General features: G+C 45.9%; 2 protein-coding genes across 11 annotated transcripts in view; one reads left to right on the top strand and one right to left on the bottom strand.

The window, feature by feature from the left end:
- Positions 1–223: 223 nt before the first annotated feature.
- Positions 224–21,835, top strand: TMEM243 (transmembrane protein 243). Of its 3 annotated transcripts, none has more exons than XM_027539856.1 (5): positions 224–424; positions 952–1,240; positions 18,839–18,889; positions 19,900–20,004; positions 21,241–21,835. In XM_027539856.1, the coding sequence occupies exons 2-5, from the start codon at positions 1,163–1,165 to the stop codon at positions 21,361–21,363; spliced, it is 357 nt and encodes a 118-aa protein (XP_027395657.1). In that variant the 5' UTR covers positions 224–424; positions 952–1,162; the 3' UTR covers positions 21,364–21,835. The 3 variants fall into 3 exon arrangements, with proteins under 3 accessions (XP_027395657.1, XP_027395659.1, XP_027395658.1); XM_027539858.1 differs by having other exon boundaries at positions 948–1,240; XM_027539857.1 differs by lacking the exon at positions 224–424 and having other exon boundaries at positions 472–1,240.
- Positions 21,662–25,520, bottom strand: part of DMTF1 (cyclin D binding myb like transcription factor 1) — a 50,140-nt gene continuing 46,281 nt past the window's right edge. For 7 of the 8 annotated variants that reach the window (XM_027539848.1, XM_027539853.1, XM_027539849.1 and 4 more), the window contains 4 exons: positions 24,408–24,563; positions 23,525–23,899; positions 23,082–23,229; positions 21,662–22,945 (listed from right to left, as the gene is read on the bottom strand). In XM_027539848.1, coding sequence (XP_027395649.1) covers positions 22,836–22,945; positions 23,082–23,229; positions 23,525–23,899; positions 24,408–24,563 — 789 coding nt within the window. In that variant the 3' untranslated portion in view covers positions 21,662–22,835. The remainder of the gene's footprint in view (positions 22,946–23,081; positions 23,230–23,524; positions 23,900–24,407; positions 24,564–25,520) is intronic. The other variant, XM_027539855.1, reaches the window with a different exon arrangement.

Here is a 25,520-nt window from a genome sequence, read left to right as displayed (position 1 = left end):
TAAGAAGCTTTCAGCCCAATGCGAGGCTATCTTCCCGAGAGTGCTCTGCCCACGTGGGTCGCGCAAGCGCTAATTACTAGGAGCCAGAGAAAGCGGGGAGCCGGGAGATCGGCTGCCTCGCGGGGAATAAACTGGCACCTCTAGAAATAAAGCTCCGTAGCCAATGCGGCGCCCCGGCGTGCGGGATTGGTGGCCTCGGCCGTGACGCGGCCTGGGCGGGCCGAGTCGGTTTGCGACAGTGGCCGCGGGTCCCGGCCGTGGGAGGGGACCGGGGACCCGCCGCACAGCACACTCTCGCCGCCCGCGCGGAAGGTCTCTCTCTCCCCGACTCCTGGCACCGCATCCCCGCACCGGCGTGGATCGGGACCCGCGCCCTCCAGTGCAGCCAGGGCTCCCGAGCGTGCGTGCGGCTGGAGACGCCGAGGTTTGGCCTGCGGGCGCGGGGCGGCTCCGGGAGGGTGGCCCGTCGGTGCGGGGCCGAGGCAGGATCCCCTTCTTACGCCGCAAGCGCGCGCCGGCCCACGGGTGCCGGCAACACCTGAGCGGGGACCCGAGCTGCTCCGCGCGGTCGCGACCTGATCCCGCAACGCCGCGGGAGGGGCGGGCGGACCGCTGGGCTTTGCTCCCGCAGCTTCACTACTTCGGCCGCTGGCCGCGGGGGCGAGAGGGGCGGAGCGGTGCGGAGGGCTGGTAATGCCTTCTCCCGGGAAAACTTTTCCCCGCCTTCGAGCGTGGAGGGATCCGTGCTCACCAGAACATTTAGAAAGCTCGGGAATGGTCGTGTCACGGAGCGGAGCGGCGAGGGCGGGGAAGCGGGGAGCCCCGGCCAAGCCGATTTGCATCCCAAGCTGCGGAGACAGCCGGGCGGCCCGGGGCGCTGAGATTGGGGGAAGCGGGAGCGACCGGGCGGGACGGCCGAGCGGTGTTGTTTCCTTTCACTTCCTGAGGCAGCTGCTCACGATGAGGAGGGGAGCGAGGCTCCGGCAGAGCGGCCTCGTCCCGCGGGTCTGAGCGCCCACCCCCGCCGCCGGGACTCCGGCCTCTCTGGGCTTCGGCAATGAGCGCCCTGTGACCGGCGGCGCCGCGAGTCGTAGACCCGGGACTCCGGGAGGCAATGCTGGCTCGGCTTGGAGTGGCTCGGGGACAGTGAAGAAACCCTAAAATGGAGGACTTTTCCACTAGGACGTACGGCACAAGTGGCCTGGACAACAGACCTCTGTTTGGAGAGACATCTGCCAAGGTGAGTGCGGCCCCGGACGCGGGGCCTGAGTGGCGCGTCTGTCCAACTCCCCGCCCCTGGGACCCGGAGCCCTGCTGGGTCCTTCTGCGGCCCCTGGAGGGAACTTGCAGCGAGATCCCCCTTCATCCTTCTCAGGATACTTGCCTTGCCCCTCGGCTCCCTGTCTGGGACAGGGTTGGCCAAGAGCCTTTGAAGATTGAGGGTGGAGAAAAGTTCAGAAAGTTCTGGGCTGTTAGGGGCCCTAAACGGGAGTGCGGAAGCCCGCTCTCTGCCTCGCCTCCCAGCCGGGTGGTCAGGGTGTTTGCACATCCGCTTGTCCACCTGGCGTGCTGACTTTCAAGAGGCTTCTGAGGCTTCCGTAAGGGCCCAAGAGTGGTGCTTGTGATTTGTGTTTATCTAGAGCCCTTAAGGGTTTACTGCTGAGGCAACCAAGCAGGGAAAAAGAGTGGAGGCATGAAATTAGGGTTCCTTTGATGGGGCTCCATTCCAGGAAGTGATCAAAGAGTCTCAGACCCATACACGTTCTAGTGCCCTATTTCAGGCTTTTAAAAAGTATAATGTTCTCTTACAAGCTAATCCTGTGATGTCCTGGGCCAGTAGAAGAGAGTTCTTTTCCTGTCCCCAGCATTAAATTTCTGAGTTGTTTGGGCAAGATTAGCCTGTTTTTGTTTGTTTTTTTTTTTTTTTTAGTTAGAAAGTGACATGGTGATCTTTGACCCCTGACAAAGTACTCTCAGGCTCTCATAGAAAGTAGGGCACATATGGAGTCCAGAGCTTCCTGGGTTTCTCTGCTCAGGCAGGGACCTCTTTAGCAGAAAGGACAGAAAGCTTGTCCAGCCGACAACCTGGGGCATGACCCTGAATTTGGAAGCTTCCAGTCTGCCAGGAGACCACTACTTGGTTTTTTTTTTTTTTACCTCCCTGTGGATTTTGCTTTCTCTTCTCAAAGTGTCTTTACGAGAAAATGTTTTAAGCTTGATGTATAGGAAGATGCTTCGTTTATTGTGTGGCTTTTGTATAATCCCAGAATCCAGTAGATATTCCTATTTCTGCTAATATTGTTTTTCTTTTCTTTTTGGCCGAATGGCTTGTGGGATCTTAGTTCCCTGACCAGGCATTGAACTCAGGCTCTCTCTCATCACTGAGGAGTCAACCATTGGACTGCCATGGAATTCCTATCTGCTAACAGTATTGTGATAGGCCTGGGGGGTGGCGGGGTGGGGTCCAAGGAACCCAAGTAGATGGGGGAAATATGTAAGCACACGTGAGGCAGCTGGATCTGTGCTATGACAGGGCATAGAGGGGGCATACTGGGGGACAGGGGAGAAAGTGGTCCCTCTGTGAAGCTTGGGAAGATCTTAGAGGATAGATTCTCCATTCTGAGCATTTGGTAGCCTTCAGCTTTCAAATATGAAGGCTCCTACATTGGGAGTTGACCGGAAGAGGATTTGGGGCCTGGAGAGTAGAGGCAGCTGACTGCTTGAAGGGATCAGATTACCCCCCGCTCCTTTTTATAGAAATATTTGTTTATTTGGCTGTGCAGGGTCTTAGTTGAAGCTCACAGGATCCTTAGTTGTGGCATGTAAACTCTTAGTTGGGGCATGTGGGATCCAGTTTCCTGACGAGGGATCAAACCTAGGCTTCCTGCATTGGGAGCACAGAGTCTTAGCCACAAAACCTAGGTCTCCTGCATTGGGAGCGGCAGAGTTTTAGCCACTGGACTACCCAGTGGCTGCCCAGCTGGCCTGAGAATGAAGAGGTTCAGTCTCTCTTCCGCGTACCTTGGTGCACAAGGGATTGTGGGGTTCTGGTGATGCAGACCTCTGACCTCCTTTAGCCCCTTAATACTGATATACGTGAATCGATAAGGGACGTATTGATTTGTAGGGACACTTAGAAATAGTGATGTTTTCTGACTCACTTGGGCCTAAGTAGTCAATGACTATGTTTCTCTATTGCCTATGATCCATTTGAAATCCATCCAAGAATTTGACTATTCCAAATATATCTCTGTTTATCACAGATGTATTCAATCCAAGAGTGTATACTCCCAGCATTACTTAGGCAGTTTTAGACCTCATAACAGTAGAATCAGCTTCTCAGAGAAAAAAAAAATTATGAATAATATATATTTCCAGATCTCTCAGAATTCCTCCCTTTAGCTTCTTCTGTAGGGCTGACAGGGTGATTGGACATACAGAAATTACACAGAATGGAGAAAGGAGAGAGACTTTGGTCTTAGGATAGGAAGAAACATCATGTTTCATATAAATTGTCGTATCTGAGGAAGAAGAGGCATCTGTCTTTAATGACGGCAAATGATTTATTGGGGACGTGAGTGAGCAGGGCACAGGATGGCCTCAGTAGTGAAAGGACAGGACATGTTACAGTGGAGCCATTCCCATGGATGGTGGTCACTGCTGGAGCCGGGTGGCTTCCTGAGGACCTTGGGAAACTGCTGATGGCTGCTGTGTGAGTTTGCTCCCAGCGATTCCCTGGAAACTGGACGCAACAGCCAGTTCATTAATGAACTGTTGCCTTTGAGTGAAAAATCCAGAAAGGGGAAAGCCCACTTCCTGTCCTAGTCTGACAGATCTTCTGAGCTTTTAGTCCTCTTCATTGCCTTTTACTGACTGACCACAGACAGGCTCTTACTTTTAAGTCTAGAAAGGCCCAGAGGTTGAGGTCCAGTCTCTAACTCTATGGCCAAGATGACTGAAGCCCACAGAGCAGAGTCAGGAGGGAAGTGGTGTTTCCTCCATGCCAGGCAGCATGCTTTGCATCCAGCGTCACCCTGTTTGATCCCCCAGTTCCTTTGTGTGATGGATGTTGTCACTCCTTTCACAAGCAGGGAAGCTGAACTACAAAGCAGGCTATGAGTTCAGTCACACAACTGGTTCTCCTCTGGCAATGTTTCACGAGTTGACTAGGACAGTAAATGTTGAGTTTCGCAGTCTGGGTCACATGCTCCAGGAACCACTGTGGGCATTCACGTACTTGGCCCTTTCACAGGAAATAGGTGGATTTATATGCCCAAAGTCATGGAGTAAGTGAAAGATACTAGAATCTGCCGTATTACGAGAAATACACGACCCAGCAGGTCTGGAGCAGTGCCCGCGTGGGCAGTCCCTAAAGGAACTTCTGTCTTTACGTACTGTTTTCAGTTACCAAACCCCGGATTTATTCAGTTGTTAGCATGATGTTTAGCAATAACTTTATAGATACAGCCTTGGAGTGAATGGCAAAGCAAAAGAGTTCTCTGTTGTTACGTAAATGTCTAAGGGATAATAGACAAAAGCTGCGATAGTCATTCCTTGATACCTTTGGAACTTTATATTGCTAGGTGGGCTGTCTTACCCACCCTGGTCTGAATATCCAGGTGCATTTCTCATCTGTTTTTATTTCATCCCCAGTTCTGGGATGCAGTACATCTCTTTCAGGGAAAAAACAAATGTGGCACAAATGATATGATAATATGATGTGTCTGAGGTTTCAGAGCATGTGCTGTTGCTTAGCATTTTCTGAATTTTGAGCACTACCCCAATAGAAATATAAGGTGAAGCATGTATGAGATTTTAAATATCCTAATAGCCATATATTTAAAAGTGTAAACAGATGCAGTTAATTTCAGTAATATACTTTATTTCCATACATCTGAAATACTGTCATTTCAGTACGTACTCAATATGTAAAGTGGAGAGATTTTTACATCATTTTTTTTGTACTAAGCCTTCGTAATCCAGTGTGCATTTTCACTTAGAGCCCATCTCAGTTTGGACTAGCTTCGTTTCAGGTGCTCAGTAATCACACAGAGCTGGTACGTCAGACAGTGCAGTTCTAAAGCAAGTGAATTTTTAGTCCTAGCAGCTCCATAGTCACGTTTGTGAAACATTTTTCTTTACTGCGGGACTTGTCAGAACCTTTAATGTGCTCATTTTCACTGGGAGTCTGGTTGGAGAAGGGGGATGGTACGTGGTGCTCTTTTGGTGGCTGACCTCTGACCACTGGCACAATCAATGCCTTACTCTGGAGTCTTACCCTGCGTGCCTCCACCCGCAGCAGATTTGAACGGAGTGTCTACAGAACTCCCTTCAGGAAATGTCACTCTAGAAATCTATTCCTTGCTCCTCCCTTCCTCGCGTGAACTATACCCTGGAGATATTTGTCCCTCTCTTGTCCACAGCTGCCTGTAAAAGTTTCCTTTGGGCCATCTTTCTGTCTGGGTAATGAAATGCTTTGAGTTATCCTCAGGGCTTGTGAGTTGATGTTGATTTCCTGATTTGCTAGCTGGCTGCAGAATCATCCGAAATCCATTTTAGCCAGTGGATTGGTGACCCTAGGGGAAGAAGGAGGGTGGTTCTGTCTGGGGTGGAAGGTAAACCCGCCTCCCACAGCCAGTGCAGTGGGCCGGGGTGGGAGGGTGGCAGGGGTTCCACCTCCTGGTGGCAGGGAGGGGTAAGTGAAAATACACACTGGATTACAAAGGCTTAGTACAAAAAAAAGGTGTAAAAATCTCTCCACTTTTCATACTGAGTACGTACTGAAATGACAGTATTTTAGATGTATGGAAGTAAAGTATATTACTGAAATTAGCTGCATTCCCTCCATGGAATGCAATGAAAGCCAGTTCCTGGACCAGCCTCTTCTGTTGTTTTTCACTAATAATAATTGATTCATCCTCTAAGAAGGGTGGTGACCATTCTGTCCCTTTGTTCCTACGTGGATGTGATGTAAGAAGAGTGAGCGACACTGGAGGAAGGCGCATACACTGGACTTATAATATGGAGGGTCTCTCCATGGAGGGAGCAAGTTAGTGGGTCCCGAGGCTCAGATCTTTGGTACCAAAGGCAAAAAGTTTCATGTTCTATTGCATATTCCTGAATCCTTACCTCCCCTCCCTACAAAAGAAGACAAAAAAACAAAAAGTGAAAAACAGGTCTTTTGATGACCTTTAGTTGAATTCAGCCAGTTCAGACTTGGAGCATTTGACTTTGCAAATAATTGTGTTAAGGTTAGAGTGCTACTTCTTGCCTTTTGCGGGGTGGGGGTGAGGGTTGCTGCTTCCTTAAGGACAAAGCTGTGGTTAGGAGTGTTGGGTCTGCCTGCCGCCCCTTCCCCTGCCCAGAGCCCCAGGGCCTCTCGACTCTTGCCTTTGACACAGCCTCCCTCCGGGTGATTCTCTGAGATTCTCTGAGCGCACCCTGATTCTCCCTCAAAGTGGAGCTAGTCTCTCCCAGGACGGATCCGTTGTCCCTGTGGCTCTCTCCCAGCCTGCCAAACCACTTTAGTTGCCATTGCTTGTGTTAGAGAGATGGTTCCAGATGATAGATGCCAGGACTGGGAAGTTTCTGAGCAATGGGCTCAGGAGATTGTATGTTGAGAAAGCTCTTCCAAGGATGCTGGTGCGCAAGGAGGCTGACAGCCCTGGTCTTAACTGTGCTCTGCGATGCCCAGTCTGGGCTGAGCCCTCTCCTTGGGCCTCTTTCTGTGCACGAGCTGCCTTCTTGCTCCCGGTAAATGCTCTTCTACTTTCTGTTGCACACTCTCGTCTCCAAATACCTGAATCCTGGTTAGTCTGATTTCCCACCTTAGAGCCTTCCTTTCTGCCCAGCCTACATCCTACGAGCCTAGTGGTCAGAGATGCCTCCTGGTATTCACTGCTTGTGCTGTGAGGGGTTCATATATGTCTTGCCTTCCCGGCCAGAGTCTACACTCCTTGAGGGTAGCAGCCGATTGCTTTATTTCTCCAGCCTTTTTAGCACTTGGCACAATGCCTTACCTAGTCCTGGATTTTATGTATTTTTTTGCTGTTGATGAAGTATAGTTGATGTGCAATATTATGTGAGTTGCAGGTATGCAATAGAGAGATTTACAATTTTTATTTGTTTTTTTAAAAAATATTAACTTATTTGGCTGTGCAAGGTCTTAGTTGCAGCATACAGGATCTAGTTCTGTGATCAGGGTTTGAGCTCCGGCCCCGCTGCATTGGGTGTGCGGAGTCTTAGCCACTGGACCACCAGGGAAGTCCCGAAATTTAGTTTTAAAGGTTATATTCTATTAATAGTAATTGTAAAATATTTGCTATATTCCCCATGTTTTACACTGCATCCCTTATTTTATACCTAATAGTTTGTGCCTCTTCATCCCCTACTCCTGTCGAGCCCCTCCTTCCTTCCCTTTCCCCACTGGTAAGCGCTAGTTTGTTCTCTGTATCTATGTCTGCTTCTTGTTATGTTCTTAGGTATGTTAAGTTTTAAGTGAGGTGAGCATCTAGCATCACCAAAAAGTAACCTACTTTCTTGGGACCTCCTGAACATCAGCAGAAGGTGGGGGCTGGTGTTCAGAAACCTGGGGTGCTGGGTACCAACAGGCTGTTGTGCAGTTAAGGGCATCACTCTCCCCTCTCCTTGCTGAGCTTGAGCAAAGAGCCCATAAACATAATACAATACTGTGTAAAAACTTAAACTGAGGCCTGGTCTCTCAGAAGCTGGTGGTTTGCTTGTGTTTTTCCTTCTGTAGACAAGGTTTTCGCAGCTCTGTGGTAACAGACTGGGTCTACTAAATTAGTCTTTTTTTTTTTTCCTTAGGTTCAGGCCATAGTTTGTGTGTAGGTATAATGACCATGGGGCTTCCCTGGTGGCTCAGTGGTAAAGAACCCACCTGCCAATGCAGGAGACACACAAGATGTGGGTTTGATTCCTGGGCCTGGAAGATCCCTTGCAGCAGGAAATGGCAACCCATTACAGTATTCTTGCCTGGAAAATTCCATAGACAGAGGAGCCTGTCAGGCTATAGTCCACGGGGTCACAAAGAGTTGGACATGACTGAATGACTAAGCACCCATAATGACCATATTTTTGGGGCTGCCATGGAGACACTTGGGTTGACAAACTTAAGTGTCCCGGTGGGGATGATGGAATGCATTTGAAATTGGGCTGCTCTTGAAAGGGGGGCCAGGCTCTGTGGCCTACTCAACGCCCACTCATCTCTGAGAACCTAATCCCATTGGTGAATGACAGCCCATTAGACGTGGTGGAAATAATACTAATAGCATGTGAGCAGCCGTTTACTGATGCTTGTAAATGTAACTCTGTTCTAGGGCTTTACTGTAATATATCTGAATCTTTATGGGATTCCCCGCATGTTAGACTGTTGTATAAATACGGAAACTTTGGCTTCAGTGTTCCATGATGTACCTGCGATCATAGGCAGGCATGAGGCAGGGGAAAACACAGATATTGGGTCTGTCATGATCCTGACGTCCTAGCCCTTGTTCTTGGTCTCCCAGTTCTGAAGGTCAGAGCACATCAAGACCTGGCATTTCTGGGACTTCCTTGGCGGTCCAGTGGTTTGGACTCCATGCTTCCAATTCTTGGTGGGGTGGGTACAGGTTCCATCAGTGATCTGGGAAATAAGATCCCACATGCTGTGTGGTGAGGCTAAAAAAACAGAAGAAGAAGAAGAAGAAAAGAATGGATCTAGCACTAGATAGATAGGAAGTGCTAGATCCTTTTTTTTTTTTCTTCTTCTGTTTTTTAGCACCGAGTCGGACTCGACTGAAACGACTTAGCAGCAGCAGCAGCAGCACTTCCTATGGTACCAGTGCTAGGGATCATTTTGTCCCCTAAACATGTGGAGTAGGTTTGTTTTCTATTTTTACTGTGATCTCATTTCCCTAAGTGATGCTTCAATGAAAATAATATATTTCAAGTATGCCTCACTGTGAGGAGAATCTGGCAGGAAGGATATCACAGAAATATTCACAAGTGAAAGATGCTTCAGAATGTGAGTCTGTGAAATAGGGGACGTGTTTCAAGGCATCCATAATGTCTGCCTTCTCTAGAAGGGCCTGAGGCAGAAGTGGGCGTTCAGAGCTATAGGCAGCTGCAGAGGCCCTGGTGTGTTTGAGACTGGGCTCAGAGCATGAGAGTTGGCGAGTGTGGGTGTGTGTGAGTCTCGTAAGCTTTCCTCACGTGGCCCTGCCCCTGTGGTTTTCTCTGAAGCCTGGGGACAGCAGCCCCTGTGATCGGAGCTCCCCGTTTCCCAGAGTTATCTGGGGAGGCCGTCTAGCCCCTGGCTTCACCCCAGGGATGCTGGTTGCCTCTGGCCACAGCTTTGGGGGACTCTCCTGTCTCCTTAGGACCACGCAGCTCTGGGGGCTCCGAGGAGACCCACCGGCAGTGCCTGACTTTTCTTGCTTCCCCCAAACCCAAACCTCCTCCCACATGTCAGGTCTCTCAGTGTCTCTGTCCCTGCATGTTTGCCCCTGGGGCTTCTGACTGGGACACTGCTACAGCTTTCCTGACGAGATGGTTTCCACTGCGACTTGGAAGAAGAAAAGGAAAATCATTTCTGAGAATTGGCCTTTTGTTTCTGGTATCAGGACTCTGAGCTGTGATGAGAAATGTAAACCTTTGCACGCGGAATTGCAGGATGCGGCCCACGGGCCTCATCAGTGGGAGGAAGTCTGGGCTCCTGGTGTGTTTAATGCATGGTGACTGGATTACCTTTCTCCTCTCTCCCTCACAAGGAAAGATGATCGCTTTTCCAGGACCTGAGGGTCTTGTGAGCTAGGAGGACTGACGTGGGGTGGAGCCCTGTAATGACAGGAGGCATAGAGTTCCGCGGAGCACGGAAGAAGGGGATATTTATTATACTGGGGGCATCAGGACAAGAGACTTTTGATTTTTAGGCCCAGGAACGTGAGTCAGATTTGACAGGAGGAGGTGACTGGGAATCCCAAGCAGGAGGTCCAGCCGCGTTGAAGGGGTGGGAGCAGTAAAATGCCAGAAAGGGGAGGGAGCAGAGTGTCCCATTGTGAGCAGACTCTAGAACTTGGAGTAGCTATATGACGCACACTTTCCTTCTGGAGGCTGTCAGTGGTCGAGAGTGTGCTGTAATGTGTGCTTTGATACAATAGTTGTGTGCATGCTGTGTCCCAGGGAGTGTGCTGTGTGCTACAGTGTATCTTTCCTTTTTTTTTATTTTATCTTTTTGCTGCACAGGGTCTTGGCTGTGGTGCATAGGCTTAGTAGCTGTGGGACGTGGCCTTAGTTGCCCTACGGCACGTGGGATCTTAGTTCCCTGACTAGGATTGAATCTGCGTCCTCTGCATTGGCAGGCGGCTTCTTAACCACTGGGCCGCCAGGGAAGTCCCGAGAGTGTATCTTTGCTTATGGAGCATGTGTGCACGACATGGAGGAGAGAAAGGCGCTACACAAGTCCTTGTTCTTCCCTCTCTTCTCAGCTTCAGTCATCCTGGCCTTCTTTTCCAGTTTCCAAGCTCACACCTGCCTCCGGGCCCTTGCAAGTGCTATACTGCCTTGTTTGCAGTACCCGTCTCCTAGATCCTTGGGTGTCTTGTTCCTTTTTCTTAAAAAGGTCCCTGCTCAGACAGGAGGATTCCTTGACCTCCTTTTTTAAAAATAGCCCCCCAGCTCCACCCTGATCACTCTTCCCTTACCCTGTTTTAATTCCTTCCTGACTTCCTCACACTTAGCATGTAAAAAGGGTGGAGAATGGATGCTGAACATCAGAATGGTGAGCAGGATGGACAGAAGATTCTTCCTATGTTGGAGGAGTTGAGATTTGGGGGCTAGAGGTGGACTCCACAAGCGAGAGATTCAGCCCAGAGAGAAGGATAGAGGTAACTAACAAGACCAGGATTGGCAGAGGAGCCAGCTGCCCCCCAGTCCTCTTCAGGCTGGAGGAAAGGGGGGTCCTCTTTCTCTTGGCGTCTTTTATAAGGATCTCTGCTGATGGGCAGGCTTCAAGAGTGAGATTGTAAACCTGAGATGAGGTGGAGCTTCAAACCGCTTCCTAGAGAGAGGGACAATCAACCCAAAATGAAAGGCCGTGAAAATCAGCGAAGGCCCAGCTGTAAACATGTGAACTTGTAGTAAACCAGTTAGTTTGTTCTTTCAGCTAATATTTGAATATCTCATATATGCTAGGAGTATATAAAAGGGAAATGACCTGCATCCCTGCCCATGGGTGCACTTTTGTAGGTAGAAGAACGTTCTCTCCACCCTGGGTGATGGCAGTTCCAACAGCCACATGGCTTGCCTTGGTCCGAGTTAGACAGAGCTACTCCTGCCTCTGGGTGGGCACTGGCCCACGGAGGGGTGCACAGTTTGGAGAGGGCACCATGGAGCTGGAGGTCAGCCATGGGTAGTGGCCCAGAGCCTGGCCGTGAACAAGGGGGAAGTGGCCCTCAGCCTCCTAGGCCTTACAGCGTGGAGGAGAAGACAGACGAGTAAACAGTTACAGGTAGGATTGTTGAAAGGCTCCACGGCAAGGCTTAGCCCCGGAGCCTGGAAGTGACTGGCGGGGTCTGGGGGTGACTCAGGACTGGATTGTCAAAGCATCGAGAGCAGAGGGGCTCTGGATGCTCAAACTGCTGATTGCATGGTCTGGTCAGGGCTTTGGTGACACAGATTGGGAGTGATCTAGTTGGTGGATGCAGATGAAGACTAAGCTTAGGGGCAGTGGAGGAGAGGGTTGGAGAAGAGGGATTTGGCAGAGCAGGTGCTGAAATAATTGTGAAGAGGAAGGGAAGAAGTTGGCATGAGACTGCCAGGGACATGCATCTTAAAAATAGAGGATGCTTTTGTCTATCCTGCTTCCCAGATGGCTCAGTGGTAAAGAATCCGCCTGCCAATGCACAAGACACAGGACACAGGAGTTCGATCCCTGGGTCAGGAAGACCCACTGGAGGAGGAAATGGCAACCCATTCCAGCATTCTTGCCTGGAAATCCCATGGACAGAGAGGAGTCTGGCTGGCTACAGTCCACAGGGTCGCAAAGAGTCACACACGACTGAAGCGACTTAGGACGTATGCAGTACCCCATCCACGAAGGCTCAACCCTCGTGACTTACGGACCTCACAGAGGCCCTGCCTCCTCCTGTTGTCACATTAGCCATTAGGATTTCAACCTATGAATTTTAGGGGGACACAAACATTCAGAACATAGTAGAGGATATTACTGAAATTGCCTTCTCTCTCCAGCTTGGGAAGCAGGACGTGCCCTGTCCCGCCTTCTTCCTGGCCCAGCCAACCTGGGAGGAGTATGTGGGTGGCACAGGCTCTGTTGGGTAGAAAGTTGAAGGGCAGAGGCTGCAAGGGAGATCCGGGGCTCATGAGAACTTTCTGTGTCCAGGCTGGCTCACATGGAACAGGTTTCGGTGGGTGTGAGGGGTGAAGATGGAGCTGGAGCGCACCTGGGGAGGGATGGCGTCTGTAGGGCCACCTGTGGTGATGTCTGAGGAGGACTCGGGTGGAGTCGCAAAGGGGGAAGTGACACAGAAGTGGGATTCTTAGCCTCCCCCTTCCTCCACCCCCTCCCTCCAGAGCATGTCAGGGAATGTTCTCCTGGCATTGTCCATCCAGGGTTTTCCTTGCCTTCAAGGGGCTTTCTGTGGCTTCTCCCTGGGAGTGCGAGGGAGCATGGCGTGTGGAGCAGTTCCTGAGCAGCAGTTGCTGTCGTGCCGGTGAAACCAGGGCCATGCTGCTCTGGCAGAAAATGAGTGACCAGGCTTTTATCCTTAGGCTTAGGAAGCCTGGACCTGGAGGTGCCCGAGGCTCACTCCTGGCATTTCCACAGGGTTGCCGACATCTGGCCCGGGAGTCAGCATGAGGGTTCGGCCCCCGTATTTGGGGAGAGCCTCACCTCGTGGGCTGCAGGGCCAGCCTGTGGCTTCTATGGTGCGGCTGTGTGTCTGTCCTACAGCAGCGACTGGAAGCTGGGGTTTCTGATAAGTCAGGCCCTGGCTGAGTGACCTCTCCTGGTGAGAGGCTGTAAGGAAAATGCCATCAGCCACTTCTATTGATGATTCTGTTCTTTAAGCATCATTCACAGGGAATTGGCCGGCAGTGCGCCAGGCTCGAGGCTACCTTCTCCATGGTTAATAAACTGCCAGTCCTAATGGAGGAGGTGACAGGCAATAAATACAGAAGTGTCACATGTGGACCATGTGACCCGGGAGACCTGAGGCAGGGACAGCTCCCATCCTCAGGGGTGCCCAAGGAAGCTGTCTGGATGGGAGTTACAGTGGAGGCGATGTTTGAGTTGAGCTGTGAAGGAAGAGCAGTTAAATTGGGTGTGTGGCATTTCAGCCGTCCCACTTCTTACCCCGCAGCTCACTCTTCTGGGGACGTTATGCCTTCAGCTATTTATACGTGTCAATAAGAGAACTGATTATGTGTGAAGATGTGCTTTCTGCATCTGGGTACCCCTGCAACACTCCCCTTAGATCCCGGAGAAGCTTGCCTCTTCTCATCCTGCAGTGCGCTTACCGTCATCAGGGAGAGCTTTGAAATCCTCTGGACTTCTTTCTGGGCTGCTTGGAATCTTAGAACTAACATTTGAACTTAGAAAAGTTTTCTTCACTCAGATATATATATATATTTTGGCTGTGCCACTTGACTTGTGGAATCTTAGATCCCCGACCAGGAATTGAACCTGGGCCCTTGGCAGTGAGAGCTTGGAGTCCTAACCACCGGACCACCAGGGAAGTCCCATAGTCAGATTTTTTTTCTCGTAAATCCTTTTGCTCCTCCTTTCTACTCCCCAAATCGCTTTAGAAATTTTGCCTTACTTTTTTATTGTTGCTCGAATGGATTATGAAACGTTTTGCTAAGATAGCACAGGCTTCAGGTCCATTTTGGAATGAGGCAAAGCATAAATTCCTGTGGCAATGGAAGCATGATTTTACCTGTCAGCATTCTGAGCAGGATGTTTTGGGTTGCTGAGGACAAAGGCCGGCTTTTGGTTATTTGGGATGTTCCCAGAACCTTACCACCTGAGCACTTGAAGGGAATTTGGGGTTCTCTGTTTTGTGTCAGGATGCTGGCTGATGACTGAGCAAGGAATCTGGGGGCTCCTGTGCTTTTTGACTGCTGAGGGATGCCTTCTCCTTTGGCCCGGGTGCTGTCTAAAGCTGATAACCCAGAACCATAAATGGTTAACACTGGAAAGGATCAGATATCAGCCCAGTCCTCTCACTTGATAGACCCAAAGGGGTTAAAGGGTCCTTTTGAAGCCATCTGGCTAGTCAGTGAGATGAGAACGTTGGTCTCAACTCTCATTTCAGGGCCACCACATACATGTCTAAGCATTCTTAGACCTTTTGAATTGCTTGTTAGCCTTGCATTTTGCAGAGAGCTTTGGGGAGGAGACTTTCGCCACTACCTGGCAGTATGACCTTGGGCAAACAGGTGTGACTGAACCCAGTTCCCCACTGGTAAATGGAGAGAGCATATTCCTTACTGCTGCACAGAGCTACCTTGTCTCACCCCAGGTACAGACGCTGCAGCCACAGCAATCTTTCTCTCCTACATTATTTCAAAGGAAGATGAGCCTCTTTTGGACTTGGGCTGCTGTCTCCACCTGTGCATCGCAGCCCAGCTTCTTCCCCGTCATGACGTTTGCTCTCCCCAGGTCTCTGTGGAGTCCCTTCATCCTGAGCTACAACATAGAAGACACTTTTTTCCCAGCTTTATTGAGATAACTGAGATAATGTTTAAGTGAATAAATAAATGACTTAAGAGGGAATATGGGTTTCCCTGGCGGCTCAGTGGTAAAGAATCCACTTGCTAATGCAGGAGATGCAGGAGACGTGGGTTCAATACCTGGGTTGGGAAGATTCCCTGGAGGAGGGCATGGTGACCTACTCCATTTATTTTTGCCTGGAGAATTCCTTCGGCAGAGGAGCCTGGTGGGCTACAGTTCTTGGGTCTGCAAAGAGTCTGACACGACTGAGCACACAAGAGGTAATATATGCAGATACGCAGTTGTTGTTTAGTCACTAAACTTCATCCGACTCTGGAGCGACCCCAGAGACTGTAATCTGCCAGGCTCCTCTGTCCATGGAATTCTCCAGGCAAGAATACTGGAGTGGGTTGCCATTTCCTTCTCCAAGGGATCCTCCTGACCCAGAGATCGAACCTGTCTCCTGCATTACCACTGAGACACCAGGGAAGCCCAATATATGCAGAGTCCCAGTCAAAACTATACTATGTATGTTTGTATATTGTTATGTTTATGTGCTCATAAATTCATACATATGAGTTAAGACAGTCTCTTGGCCTGTTGCTGAGTAGATGTCTGAGGAAGGGCTGTGCTGGGCTGTGCTTGGTCGCTCAGTTGTGTCTGACTCTGCCTCATGGACTGTAGCCCACCAGACTCCTCTATCCATGGGAATTCTCTAGGCAAAATACTGCAGTAGGTTGCCATGCCCTCCTCCAGGGGATCTTCCCAACAAAGGGATTGAACCCAGTTCTCTGGCATTGCAGGCAGATTCTTCACTGTCTGAGCCATGAGGGGAGCCCCTGAGGGAAGGGAAGACAACCTGTCCTGTCATCTCTGTGGGTAAAGATCAGGGCTGATTCTGATCCTGCTCAACTTTCTTGGGGAGTGAAAATAAGTAACGGTATAAAGTGTAAAGATCTGGTAGGGAGAATGGTTTTGTTAGATGGAAATACAGCAATAATAAAACTGAGGAAGAGACAGAGCTAGTTTTTGTGAGAAATAGAGTAGCTGAGTTAATAGAAACTAGCTTTTGATATGGAGATAACCTGAATTTCAATTAATTCCATAAACAGCAAATTTAAATGTAATACTCCCTTTTCTCCATGCACTCTGTTCTGACTTGGAACATATTAGCCCTAACACTGCCCTTTGAAATGCTAATTAAGGGCAATTTAATTATTCTCTATTGTTCTATCTTTGGAGACTGGGAGGGGTGGGGGGAGCTGCTTAAGTCCTGAAAAATCATCTCTGGGCTTAGGGAGGGTCTCTACCCAAAGATTTGAACTTAGCAATGTTCAAAATGGTTTAGATTCTAAATTTTACAGCTGTGCACACAGATCATGTGAGGCTCTTGTTAAAATGTAGATTCTGTTTCAGTAGGTCTGGGGCAAGGCCTGAGATTCCACATTTCTTACAGGCTCTCAAGTGAGATCAGTGCTGCAGAGCCAGAGCACTCTGCATAGCAAGAGTTTAGACTGAAGTGGGAGGTCTTCCAAAGCTAACTCTGCTGTTTCTTTGGCCTGCATTCAAGGTTACTTCAATAGCTGAAGGCCTGAGGCCAAGACCTTGGCTTGGAGAAAGGAGACTGTGAGAAATAGTTGTGCCATATTCTAAATACTTTGTCCCATCTTGGGAGTCCTAGTTGTTCAGTCGGTTGTGTCCGACTCTTTGCGACACCATGGACTGCAGCACACCAGGTTTCCCTGTCCTTCCCCATCTCCCAAGTTTGCTCAAACTCATGTCCATTGAGTCCCAGATAGACTGTATTTTAATGATTGAATACCTGATATTCATGAAGATGAGTTGGGATTCTAGACAGATTGTCTAGAAGGCAAATAGGGAAGTAGTCATTAAAGTTTAGATGTATTTTCATGAATGACTGAAACCAGTTAGGCTTCTATGGTTAAGTTCACTAGTCTAAAACAATCACTTATGAGGAAATCATTCCTGAAAGATAAGCACTTTACTGTAGTACTGTTGTACTTTGCTAATAGGCTTGTACTTTGCAACTTGCTATCTTTATCTAGGAATTCCCTGGTGGCTCAGATGTAAAGAATCTGCCTGCCAGTGCAGTAGATGTGGGTTGGATCCCTGGGTTGGGAAGATCCCCTGGAGAAGGGAATGGCAACCTACTCCAATATTCTTGTCTGGACAATCCCATGGATAGAGGAAACTGGCAGGCTATAGTCCACGAGGTCACAAAGAGTTGGATACAACTGAGTGACTAACCAACAACAACCTTTGTCTAGACCAGCAGTTACATGCTACACTGCTGTTTCTGTGAAAAGTAGAAATGGAATCTCCTCTGTTGCATTGAATCCTGTTTCCATTACTTATTGGTACTGAGATTTGGAGCAATCTCTTAATTTCCCTGAGCTTGTGTTTCTACTTGTAAAATAGTCATGCTAGCCTTTCATCCCGGGATTTTTTAGGAGATACACAAAAGCTTCTGGCATAGTTGCCATCTGTTCACCATTAGACCCCCTCTTCTCCCTGTTTTGATCCTGGTTGCCAAACTTGCTGTACCATTTGGAGAATAGGGATTCTTGGTGGCTGCCTCTCACCTGAACCTCTTCAGTGGCTTCTGTTGGCAAAAGCTCTTGTGACATATGTAGACCTTTAGGAATCCCTGGAGTTTATAAGGAGATGGGAGCAAATATTCTTTACTTCTTAGAATAGACCAGAGTTTAGTTCAAACTTTTTCACAAGGCAGAAACAGTGGGGTTCTCATACATGGGTTGTCTGTAAACACATTTTATGCTAAGTACACATCTGCCTGTGCAGGACTACTAGTGCTCAGCGCTTTATCCCTGGGTCACTTTCCTGACAAGAGGCTCTAGTTTCACTCTTGCGTGTGCAGTGTGGTCTTCTCTAGCTGGTAAGATCTGTTCGAGTCCTCAGGTTGGGTCAGGGTCCAGCTGGAGTTCCGTTTCCTTTGTTCTGTGTGACATGAAATTGCAGTGGCCTTGGTCTGGAGTGTGAGGTCAGACGCCCTGGAGAGGACACTTGGCTTTGTTCCACGCTTCCCTCCCAGCTTTGCCTGCCCTACTCTTCTTTGGGTTCTTATCTTTAGAAGCAGACAACTCTGTGCAAGTTCCTGTGCCCTTCCTATCTCGGAGCTTTTGTTTATTGGCTGCTCATATTCCATATCCTGCTGATCTTAAAGTGCTCAGACGTTACCAACACAGTCTTTAAAGACTTCAGCTTTGACTTTTCCAAACTAAGGTTACTTGATATTCTCATTGGTCATAAGGTAGTATTTCCTAATCAGGTCTTAAACCCTTACCACTTGGTTCTGTAAGGTCTGTGAATAAGTGCTATCAACCTAATATACATATTAGTACATACTATTTTTATATATTACTTGACTTTTCAGTTCCTTTAACTGAAACCATCTAACCAGTGACCCTGATTTCGATATCCTGTTTCATGTTGATTCTAACTTGCTGTCTGACTTTAGGAAAATAGTTTAACTGTACTCACTGAACCAAAATTTACCTTAACCAGTAAAATGAGGATTGGATTAGATCAGTTTTTCAAAGCATTCTTTGGAGTTGGTTGGGGCAGGGATGGGTATAACAAGAGATCTCGATAGGTAGAAACCCCAAGCTCCTCATTCAGGTGATTCTTAAGATTAATGAACAAGGATACCATCTGTATCACGAATAGGTTGAAACTCATGATGGGAAGAGACATCATCTAAGTCTGGTTCCTGACTGTTTTCACCAAGGGTCTGGGCTGGCCACCCCATGTTCCTGTCCCTTTTGCTTCTGCTCATACTGTTCCCAGCAGCAAAAGTAGATTATTTGTAAGCCTCCCTTTCCCATCTTCAAAAAGCCCTAATGTAAAAATGCCATGTCCCTTTAAGAAGTTTTCTCTACACAGCTGTCCAGCTTCCCCAAACCCCTTTCTTTACCCTGGTGGCTCAGTACACTCTGCTTTTCTGGCAGCTGTTTGTCTGAAGCTCAGAGGGGCAGGGTGCTTTCTCCATTCTCAGTGTCCTGCATTGTGTCTTTCTAAAATGCCATGAGTTTATCATATGGCTAAAAAATTCTCTCTCTTTTTCAGGATCGAATCATCAATTTAGTTGTTGGCAGCTTAACATCTTTATTGATCCTAGTAAGTATCTTTGTGTGTCAGCCAGGGTCTTAGCCAAAGTTTTGAAAACCTTAATACTGCAGTGCAATCAACTCTCAAAAAAAAAAAAAAACCTTAAAGGGCCAGTACATGAACATATGGAACATTCCAATTGTAGTTAAATTAATGCTTTCAATCTTATTCACACTTGAATAAAACTGCATTTGGTATAAATGGAGTAGCTAGTTGATTTCCACTCTCATCCCCTAGTTGAAGGTGAAATAGCACAAGTTAAATAAACTTGGTTTTCTGGGTTTGCCTAATAAATTTGTAGTATGTGAGTGGCTACTAGTAACTCCCTTCTGTATGTAACCCACAGCTCTGCTAGTATCTTTACATTTATTTTGTTCCTAAAGTATGTTCATTATCCTTTGGCTTTTTAATTTCTCATTCTGTATACTACAGCTTGGTGCTGTCCAAATAAAACAAAGCTACATTTCCCAGTCTGAGAATGACCTTTCTTTGGCACATTTTTATTAAATCTAAGAGAATTTTAGTTAAGTCTCTTTCTATGACTTCTTCATAAAAGAATGGGTAACATTATATTTAAGGTAGAAAGAGAACTACAGGGTATTAGAAACCTATATTTTAGTATTTTTCATGTTAAGCAAAAACAGTTTTGGGTATTTTTTTTTTTTTTGCTGGTATACTCAAAATAACAAAAAGGTTAGAACTTTGCCCAGTATAGTCATTTATCCTGGGGAATGATGTTTAAATGCTTTCTAATCTTTGTTGATGAAGAGGTTTATTTTGAGGTTAGCTAGTTTTATTGCTTCATGGTGGTTTGTCTCCTTTCATAAAGGAGGAGGTTGGGAAGATTAAGTGGAAGTAATAGAAGGAATAACACAATTGAAAAGATTTTATTAAACATTAACATTCCAGAAGACAAATTTCACCATTTGGAGCATGTTATAATGTTACTTTGCCTAGATGGTAGTCTAACCAAGTCTTGGAATTACTCCTGAGGCCTGACATACTTTCTTTCCATACAGGTAACGCTGATCAGTGCTTTTGTTTTCCCTCAACTACCTCCAAAACCGTTGAATATATTTTTTGCTGTCTGCATCTCTTTGAGTAGTATCACTGCCTGCATACTTGTGAGTACTATTGAAAATTTAAATTCAGTATCCTTGAGGACTGATGGTTGCAGTGCCTGGAAATCTGTATGAAAAGATGTCTCTAATTATACACCACTCCTCTCCCCCAAAGGATGTCACAATTCTCATTGTTAAAATCCCAGGGTATTTTTTTTTTAATTTGTCTCCTTTTCTCCTAAATCCCAAAGTTGTAACCTTGTAACCCTAAAAGGCAACTCTGTTCCCTTGATACCAAAAAAAAAAAAAAAAAAAAAAAAGACTTGGGTCACCAAAGATATGATGTGATTTAATTTAATTCATCTTCCTTCAAGGACTACATACAGAGTCCAACAGTCTTTGGGAAATGTTATTACTCCTCTAATAATTACAGAACTAGTCTATTTTAATCTTTTGAGTATTATCTCCCCAAATGAAAGTAATTAACACCAAAACCTCTTGAGAAACCTAAAGCTACAGTTGTATGTTTTTCACAAGAATGTTCAGTTTTTATAATACTAAGAAGCCTTTCTGTTAGGTAAAGAAACAAAGACAATAGCCAATCCTCAGCTGGGTATTTGCCAAGTCATCATTAATTGGCAGCTGTTTCATTTCCCTTCAAAACCCTTAAACATAATTGTTTTGACTCACATAAGATCTGAGTTAAAATTAAACCTGGGGACATTTCCCAGCTTCAGATTCACTGACTGTTTTGTTCCTTTGGCCTGAGGGAAGGAGTGGCCCCTCGGACTTGGAGAGCCTGGGAACAAAGCTCCCAGAACTGTTCTCCCACTCCCAGCCTAGAGCCGGAAGTGGCTGACAGTGATCTATTAACAGCTTAAACTAGAGGCATGCATGTGCAAAGCTCCGGTTTTGGTGGCGATTTGAATCAGTTAAAGGAATTTAAAAGTTGTCCTCCCTTCCAGTACTTTAAAAAGCTGTACCTTTTACTAACATAATAATTAAAATATCTCTAGAAGATAGATATATATTCTTGAATGACTCGCCAAACAATTGGTGGACTCTTGGTTTAAACATTGATCAAAGTTAACTGAGAAAGCAGGAATAAAGTATGATTTTGGATATAAACTCAGCTGGTACACTTGAATTACAAAGAATAAAATTCTGGCTGCCTTAGCCTCATTTAGGGGGAAAAGTATATATGGATGAACCTGTGGAAAAGAATTAGTTGTATTTAAAATTTTTAATATTCAGCCCAATGCTATTACTTAAACTTCTATTTAATTCTTCTTCTTTTAGATCTACTGGTATCGACAAGGAGATTTAGAACCGAAATTTAGAAACCTTATTTACTATATCTTATTTTCTATCATCATGTTATGTATATGTGCGAATCTGTACTTCCATGATGTGGGAAAGTGAGGCTGCCAAGAGATACACTCACCAGGTCTCTTCAAAGCAATATATTTGGACTCGAATAAGAGCTGGATAAGGTATGCTGAAGAGTCTCCTGCAGAAGTCTGATACATGATTTTCATGTTAATTGTAAATCTAAATTCCCTCTTGCAGGGGAGACATATCCTAAATCACTTTGCTTTTTCTTTAAGGAACCGATGTTGCACATAAACATTACCCCTTAAAGCACAAATCATTTTCACTTTTGAAATTTTTTATATAAAGTAATGGCGTGGTGCAAGGCTATGTAACAAACAATCTTGCATTTTAAGACAAATATTCTTTTATTTCTGTTAAACTGAATATACAATTATTGTTCCCTAGGCAACCAACTTTTGCTTATAACTACAATTTCACGTTAACAAAACACAGACGGTGAAAAGACAACTTTGATTGTGTAGATCTAATTACAATAATAAATAAAATAATTTATACAAGTTTTTTTTTTTTTTTTTTTAACTTTTTCTATAGGGGTCATATTCATTAAAGCCCTAGAGGCTAATTTTGGCTTAACCTTCTCTAGTATAGGAATGACTCTTGGTTTGTTTCAAGAAGCAAATTTTGTGTTTTTAAATTGCCTGAGAGGGAGAAGTTACATCAAACCCCCACCAGTTAATGCACTAAGTGAACGGCAAACTCTGCTATTTCCTGGGTAATTTACATAGCAAAACATGTAATAAAAGGTCATGGTACAGGACAGGCAACTTAGTACTTCCTTTCCCATTTAGTTTTACTTCAAAGTGCTAACTTTGTAAACTGGTGACAGTGGGTTCTGAGGGATGAAAATGCTTAGCTTCTGGTGAATTTTGTTTTACTACTCTCATCCATATTCCCTTTAAAAAGTAATTAACAAAAAAAAAACCTGTAGTGAATTTTCTAAACCCTTTTAATACTCTTCTCATTACCCAGCCCAAATCAGCTCCCACTGCCAGCAATGGGTAAACCCAAATAACCCCCACACAATCACCTCAAGTCTCAAACTACTTAGACGATGTCTCTGTGCAGAAGGTCACTGGGAAGCTCTAGAGCATGTGACTTCTCTGAAATATAAACAGGCCTACTTGAGACCGGACAGAGTGCCATGTCTGATCTGTAGAGATGAATATTACTGCTTTTAAAACAGTAGTTAAGCTTTGGCGATTTCAAAATTCTCTCTGCTAAAGTGAAATTCCCTGCTGATAAGAAACACTAATAACTGGGATCTCTGCAGTTAAGACCCTAGTGCTCCACTCAACTACATACTGTTGTAAGACTAGACCTCAGATGATATATTTAAAGAGGTAAAAAGTCATAGCAGCAACACTGTATGTGGCTTGAGCACTGTAGCTATTCAAAAGCCAGAGGAATGGTAAATTAAGCCTCTTGGGGGATGCTCCTGTTTCTTTGGAGATATAATGAACAGTGTGGCTTTGCCTGAATGGCTTGTTTCTAAGAATTACCTAATGACAGTGTACCAAATCCTCAACATCTTTTGAGTCTTCTGAGACAGGACTGCCCAGAGATGATCCAATGATGTTTGATTCTTCTCGATGATGCTGGAGTATGGGATCTGTAATGAGATATATCATCTAATCCACATCAAAGAATTTAGAATAAGTGTTCTTCTACCAAAGGGAAAATTTAACAGGACTCACTGCCTGATTACCCCCTTAAGATTTATCAGGCACATGTTGGAGTTACACTACCTGTTAGTGTTGTCAAAGGCAAGACGGATTCAGTATCTATAACATCAGATGTCTGGATAAAGCCATGTGGTGAAGGAACAATAAGTATCGTTTCATCATCAATTGTTGTTTGATGAACTTGCTCTTCTATGGTAGGAGACCCTAAATCCTAAGTAATAACAAACAAACAGAAACAGATTCTGTTTCATATTCCTTGTTTCCCTTAAGTTCCCAAACACATTTAGGCTTGAAAGGACTTTCAAATACTATCCTACTTTAAAGTTAGAATATAAAGAAATCAAAGTTAAGGTCTTAAACAGACAAAAATAATAATAACCTCACACTCGGAAGTTTTACATACTAGCAAAAAAATAATTTAAAAGAACCAATTCAGTGACAGGTCCTGCTCTAGGCTTTTCCCAAACTGCAGGTTTGAGGCTTAAGGCTGTTTAAGTGCAACTTACTTCAGTAACATAAGCCCGGGCTAACGGGGAGGGTTCGTCCTCTTGTTTGAGGTGGGTGACAGAGATTTCTTCTTCTGTTCTGACCATAATACTATTCATCAGTTCTGTGCTATTTTGGTCACTGAATTTGGATATATGAGCATCATTAAATGACGGCTCTACTGTAATCTTAGGCTGATGAATTTCGTCTGGGAAAGTGTCTGCTTCTAGGGCATCTGGAGGCTCAGGAAAATCAGATGAGTGAATATCACTATCCACTGTCAGTTCTGCTTGGGATATGGAAGAGGCGATGTCCTCTGTGGCAACTGTCTGAATGATGACTCTTGGTGCGTGACACTGCACTGTGACGTCACTTGTGTTCAACAAATGTTCTGGCTATAGAACGTTAACAAAAACAATCAGTGGCAAGATGAAAAAGTACATACCAGCCTAAAGTGACAGACAACAAATGACATTTACACGTGGTACCCTGGTGTCCCCTCCATGCCTCTCACCTCTGGATCTGCAGTGTTCTCACCATGTTCCTCTAGAATTCCTGTTTCTTGACCTACCTGGGCCCCTGTGCTCCTGAGAGCCCCTTTCCCCTAATGTATGTCCATCTCATGTACAGGAATGAGGGAAGTACCCCAGTGAAGGTGTAAAACACGCTCCTGGGACAACAGTGGTAGAAGAATAGTTGAAATCCATGGATTACAGTAGTATTGGCTCTTAGTATTATGTATCAACTAATTCTGGTCCCTAACAGATCCTGAAGTCTCAGAGCTCAAAATTTATCTCCCTCCTCCCCCAAGGTATGAGTTCTATCTCTGGTGACACTTATCAGTTTAGCCAGTCTTTTCTACAGAAATTAGAAAAATCAAGCAATTTATGTAAGATGACATACAGATAAAGCATGAACAATGATCTGTTCGGGAGAAGCAGGAGCAGCAGCTGCCAGGGTGACTGTGGGACTAGCAGTCAGAGTGAGGGGAAGGCCTTGGCTTGAGCTTGTCTGAAGCAGGTAGGTGCCTGGAGTGCCAGTGGGCTGTAAATGGAAAGACTAAAGGAAAAAGAAAAATAAGGTCAACACAGGTGCATCATACCACTCAGTAAGCAGACTTAGTGCTCACTATGTCTAGCTTTACATCCAAAATGGGGACTTTACTAGCCACAAATGTACTTGATACCAATCATGAGGGTACAAATAATAAAAAGCTTAGTATTCTGGACTATTTATGTGTTGTAAGTCATTTCTAAGCCTGCAGGTTTAACAGAGAGGCAAGGCCTTGATTCTCCTCTTCACACCCTGTGTGTCTATGGTCTGGTTTCAGCTCAATTTCAGTCCAAGACACTGCCTCATAAACCACTGTTTCCAGCGCAGTAACCCAGCACACCCTCTTTATCCTTTCTCTGCAGCACATAAAACCTAGCAGTCTCCCCCTTAAAAACATCTTTGAAAAGGCACTATGGCAGTGTTTACTTACTTGAATAGATTTTTTTTCATAGTATAATTTTAGAAAATTTTTATGTTAGGAGAAAATGTACAGAAATAGCAATTAGTCTTCTGCTGAAAGAAAAAATTCCTAATTGAAAACTGCTTAACTGATAGTATATTGAGATGTTTTATGGAAGTGTAACAAAACTACCGAACAGCAACACACGTTTCACAACCATAAGCTTCTCCATGGTAATGTGAGTTTGGTTTACCCTAAAACTCTGAAGGAAGAGCATGTGCAGGTCGAGCTGGAGATGAAGGTCCTAAATCCTGGTCTCTAGTCCGACGCGGTCTTGTGGACTTCCTTCACAGCAGCTCTACTGGCTCCTGACTCACTGAGTCTAGGTTTCTTAAACACGAAAGCAGGGATAATAACTACTTCTCACAGAAAGGTTTGTTGAGGATTAGAAATGATTGTGATGGTGCCTGGCACACACAGGGGATTAACTCACTTCTCTCTCTCCCTCTTCATAAAAGTGAAAGCTGACTTTTTCTAAAGGTTGTATTTATTCATATCATCAG

The sequence above is a fragment of the Bos indicus x Bos taurus genome, chromosome 4 (genome assembly GCF_003369695.1).
Source record: "Bos indicus x Bos taurus breed Angus x Brahman F1 hybrid chromosome 4, Bos_hybrid_MaternalHap_v2.0, whole genome shotgun sequence".
NCBI classification, from domain to species: Eukaryota; Metazoa; Chordata; class Mammalia; order Artiodactyla; family Bovidae; genus Bos; species Bos indicus x Bos taurus.
Note: the sequence above shows the minus strand (reverse complement) of the source record. Positions and strands in the feature narration are given on the sequence as shown.